Genomic DNA, 5,067 nt, shown 5'->3' on the forward strand with positions numbered 1-5,067 from the left:
TGAGTGAGCCCATGGGATTTCGGCAGGACCTCCTCCCCCCGGCGATGCTGTTGGGAGGGATGCGTGCCGTGTGGGGGCTTGGCTTCGAGGCCATAAGGGCTTCTTTCTTTTTTTTTTTTTGGTGTTATTGTTGTTGTTCCAAGCAGTGGATAAGCAAAGTGCAAAGTGGATAAGCAGCAGGGCTGGGTTTGAAACACATTGCAACAGTGCAGGGGAGATGGCCTTCTCGCCCGAGCATCGGCTGGGGGCTACACAGCATCCGAGAGCAGGAGCTGGAAGAAAAATGTTATCTCGAGATATTAGAGGTTACTTTCAGGCAGTTAGAAAGCAACTGGTTGTCCTCCAAATTGAGCAAGCAGCTTTGATAGCAAGAGCAAACGAATATCTATCACAAAGGGTTTCAGTTTGCGTGTTCTCCTCTCCCTGTCCTCCCTTCCCCTGAGTTTTTCCTCATCCACGTACCCCCGGCAGCTCCGTCGTTGCTGTGTCTGTGAGCTTGCAAAACCTGGGTCTATTGGCAAGGCAAAAGCTCAGTTTCCAAATAATCCTGTTAAAAGGGACAGATCTAAGCAGTTCCTTAACATGATTTCATTGTCTGTATTTCCCTGCTGCAGGAGGGAATGGGACCGCTGTGGTTTTTAATTCTCTTTCAGAAAGAGAAGAGGCACCACAGGAACATCTCTGGAGGTTCAGAGAGAAGAAACCTCCACGTATTTTTCTTTCAGAAGATTAAATTTGTCCCAGCAGAGCTATGCTGATTTACGCTAGCTGAGGAAAAAGCAGTTGATGTATTTCCTCTCTTAGAAATCTGATTTAATTGTATGCTTTGTCCCATGGACTTAGTGGTATTTAAAGTTTTATGTATGATTAGTTACCAAAAAAAAAAAAAAAACACCCACAACCTTGCTACTCTGCTAGTTCAAATAGCTGTCATCTCGCTAAAAAAACACTTGTAAAGGTATCACTTTCTTGCCACCCTGATGCTTTGGGGTTGGGAATCGGGCTGATTTCACTTGCAAACAGGGAGTTTGCTGCTTTGAAAGCCGACGGGAGTGATGAACTCTTAAAGCTGTTGCTATTTTAAATAGCTTATATGGGAATGTTCAAATAGAGTCAACACCCGGATATGCAAAACTCATCTGTCATTGCGCTATTGTCCGTGTTCTCGAGGTTTTCTGGTTTGGCTTCTCAAGGCTGGGAAGGCACCGGTGGTGACGGTTAGCATCTCGGCCGTGGAAGGGCAGAGAGACGGGTTTGGGTGGGGGTAAGCTGGCACGGCTCCATCCCGGCCGGGGCGGCTGCCTTGGCTCACGTCCCGGCAAACCTGGTCCCCGGCTGCAACTCTGTGGCCGTCGGGCACTTCAGGTTGCGGTTGCTTATGGCAGAAAGGGGTTTAATTCTCCCCAAAACCCACCTACCTTGCCCTGGGTGGAGGCTGTGAGTGCTGCTCAACAGCTTGCAGAAATCTTGGGGGGGCTCTAAGTCCCCTCTGGGACCATTAGCAATTATCAAAGGCAGAAATGCTATCTTTTTTTGCCCTTTTTTTCTTTTTTTTAAGCCTAATTTTGGGATCATTCAACAGCTGGTGGCCCAAGCAGCCGAGCTGGGACCATCTCGGTGCCAGCCCAGGATCAGCAGTTTGCTTTTTGCCCTCTTGAGCTCAGCAAGGGGCAAAGGCTTCGGGAGGATGCAGGTGATTTAGGAGGGGCGGAGAGGGGCGATAGCTGTCTCTGGGGTTGGACCATCCCTTTCTGCCCCCAAAAGAGCCTGAGATATTTTACAGCTGCACATCGACCCCAGAGCGGTGCTATCAAGTGCGCTGAATGCCATACTTTTAAAATCTTGGGCTTTTTTTTTGGCTTTTTTTTTTAACGTTAGCAATGAGAGAGGCTTGTGCAGCAACTAGAAGATGCTGATCACTACTACGAACGAGGTCTCCCTCCCCTAATTAGCACTAGAAAGAGCAATGCAGTATTAAAAAAAACCAACCAACCACCCACCAAACTTTTAAAGTGAAAAGGATGCTTTCTGTTTAAAAAAGCGGTTACCACCACGAGGGACTCCAGCCGTTCAAGTAGTAGAGGCAAGGCAGGTACTGCCAGTCGCCCCGCAGAGTGAGCAGTGATGCTCCGGGGAGCTCGGCCGCTTTCTGCCCGGCCAGACGTGTGTCCAGTCTGCTGATTTCGGAGGCGACCTGTTTCCTCTTGGTTTTATACCTCCTGTTCTGGAACCAGATTTTCACCTGCGTCTCGGTGAGCTGCAGGTTTTTGGCCAGGTGGGCTCGCTCGGGGGCCGACAGGTATTTTTGGTGGCTGAATTTCCGCTCCAGTTCGATGACTTGGGTGTGGGAAAATGCTGCCCGGGAGCGCTTTGCCTGCTTGGGGGGGCTGTGGGCGATGGGCAGGGGTCGTGGGGGGGGGTCACAGTCGGACAGGTAGGTCTGTGCTGTGGCATCTGTGGGAGGAAAGAGCTGAGAATTACCCGCTTGGAAATAACCCGCTTGGAAATCACTTGCTTTTTCCCTCCGAGAGAGCAAAATATTCATATTCTCTCGGAAATATTGTCATTTAATGGAGTGAATGCCATCTGAAAGTCATATAAGGGAGGTTTTCCCCTCTGAAATCACACTTTCTTAATTCATATAAGCATGCACTCAACATGAACATAGATTCAAGGGACTAAAATAATCCACAAAGGGTTATTTTGCAATGCTGGTGGAGGTCTGCCTAAAACCCCAAGGTACTGTTGTTACATACAGTACGGCATCATCAGCTCTTGAGATTTTTATTGCAGAATTGGTGCTTGGATGCACTTCTTCGAAACGTCCTCCTGTGCCTGTGGGAAAATCTTGATCCTCAAAGAAAACAAGTTTCTGTCCTCAAGCTACAGAGGATAGCACAGACATGGGAAATCAGCGCAGCTTAAAGCAGACTGCACTTAGGAAGCATTGAAAAGAAATTCCTCCCTTTTCCACCACTCCAAGGCAACACCAAGAAACTTTGGGAAAGATTTTTAAACCTTTAGGCCTGGGTTTACATGTACAGCTGCAGACCTGGCCTCAGATCACAGCTCCAAAGCAGCATGTCAGTGTTTGCCTCCAACTTGATTTATCGTCAGACCAATGGGTCGATCAAGCCGCGACCCAGAAAGGTGCTGAGCTCCCTGGGAAGTGTCACCTGTAACTATTAAAACTCCTTCAGTCAATTTATTTACATAGTTAGTTCCTTTTTGTGCATTGTCCAGCTTGGGATGGAAATAGGCCAATCTTTTTATTTTTTTTTTCCTTTAGTCACTTCTTAGTATATTTTTTTTTTAAGTTGTCAACATAATGCTGAAGATAGAAACAACAGGCTTAATTCCCAGCTTGTGCAGATCACGGTTGTCCCACTGAAATCCCTGGAGCTGCGCTGATTTACATTAGTCCCTTTCGGGGAGATTTGGTACGGCTTTTAATGATTTTCCTAATAATCAGCCTGATGGCTGTTTCTGAACTTGCTTTTATGTAGAAGCTTCTTTTAATAGAACTGAAATGTAAAGCCAAAATTCCCCTGGCAAGGGCTCTCTTAGTAAGCAAAAGCCGGTCGCTAGAGAGTTCAAAATTGCTTTTTTGGCTGTTGCAGCTCAGCCCAGGACTGCCTGGGGAGGGGAAGGCTGAGACCCAGCCCCAGCCGTGCTCACGTTGCTGCAATGCAAGAGGCACTGGTCAAAAAAAAATTTGCTTTTGAGTGTGTTTTGTTTCTGCAGTGAAACGTTATTCCCTGCAAAGGATTTAGCAGTTGCATGCCAGAAAGTGATGCTGGCAGCGTTGTATCAGGAGGAGCAGGATCATTATTAATGAAGCGCGCGATGTGCGGCAGTAGAGGCAGGACCACGCTGTGAAATTGGGGCTGAGCATGTGGGAAAGCGGAGCCCTGCTGCAAACAGCACAAATTCAACACGGGAACTTTCAAAAGATCCCCGGACCAGAGGCACTGATGAGCTCGACTGCGTGAAGGACTGCCACGAACTGCCTCTCTGAGCTAGCGGCACTGAGGTGCCCTTGCTAGGGACCTTCTGTGCTAAGAGGGAACTTTATTTCCCAAGATATTGCAGAAATCCATCGACTGGGTTTGTTTGTGGTTTGTTTTTTTTTTCAATGGCATTTTAGGCAGATGCAGTCCTTGGAGTTATCTGAAGCGCCTGGCAAAAGGTTTGCACGCAGTTACTATTTCTCTTGCTTTCCCACTGCTAAAGCACAGATACTCCCTGGTATTTAAAGCACGGATTATTTGGCTCTGAGATGCTCGAGGCAGCCGGGTCTGGATCCTGCCCCTTGATTGACCCAAGCGTAGACGTTGCCGATCCGTTCCCCAGCCAGCGGGCTCAGCCAGGAGCTTCCACCCTCTTACCTGCATCCACCTTGTTGGATGTCCCTCGGGCTTGGGCTGGGGATGCTCCTGGGGGATGAGGGCTCCCCAGGGGGTGCCCTGGGGCAGCCCCCATGGCCGAGCTGCCCTTGCTCCCCTCTGCTGCTGCTGCTGCCCCTGGCTCCTCATCTTCCAGGCTGCAAAACCCTCTGGTCTTGCCCCTCTCCGGCTGTGCTCCCCTCTCTGCCCCATCCCAGAGGATGTCTTGGATGAGGAAGGATGTCCGGGGCCTGGAGGAAATGGGCATGGGCTGCTGGGCTGCTGTCGGGGTCCGGCTCATCCTTGCTGGGGTGCTGCCGGGTGCTCTCTGCCTCCTTGCAGGGAGCACCCCAGCACTCATTCTCCTCTTCCTCTCCCTGCCAGAGGCACGCTGCCTTCCCACCCTCCCGGCTCTGCGTTTATACGGCAGGCAGCCAAGCCTCCTGGGCCTGATTGGAGATCCCTGACAGGAGTCTACGCCCTTCGGTTGTGTCTTGGCTCCCGCGGGGTTTCTGGCTGCTTACTTCTCCCTCTTGCTCAGGACCCCCTTCCCCATGGATCCATGGGGTCACAGCCAAACCTCAGCTTCATTCTTTGCCCCCCTGTCGCTCCCTTGCTGGCAAATAACCCCTGAGGTTTTACAACGAAGAGAAGGATGCTTAAGCGAGTTCATCCTTTTTTG

General features: G+C 50.0%; 1 protein-coding gene across 1 annotated transcript; it reads right to left on the reverse strand.

Annotated features, from left to right (window-relative positions):
- Positions 1-2,044: 2,044 nt before the first annotated feature.
- On the reverse strand, positions 2,045-4,653 carry NKX3-1 (NK3 homeobox 1). Its single transcript, XM_009696417.1, has 2 exons — positions 4,389-4,653; positions 2,045-2,454 (listed from the first exon to the last, which is right to left on the reverse strand). Exons 1-2 carry the CDS (start codon positions 4,651-4,653, stop codon positions 2,045-2,047), a joined length of 675 nt encoding a protein of 224 aa, XP_009694719.1.
- Between the last annotated feature and the right edge of the window lie 414 nt (positions 4,654-5,067).

Source organism: Cariama cristata, unplaced genomic scaffold, assembly GCF_000690535.1.
Source record: "Cariama cristata isolate BGI_N322 unplaced genomic scaffold, ASM69053v1 scaffold8433, whole genome shotgun sequence".
NCBI lineage: Eukaryota > Metazoa > Chordata > Aves > Cariamiformes > Cariamidae > Cariama > Cariama cristata.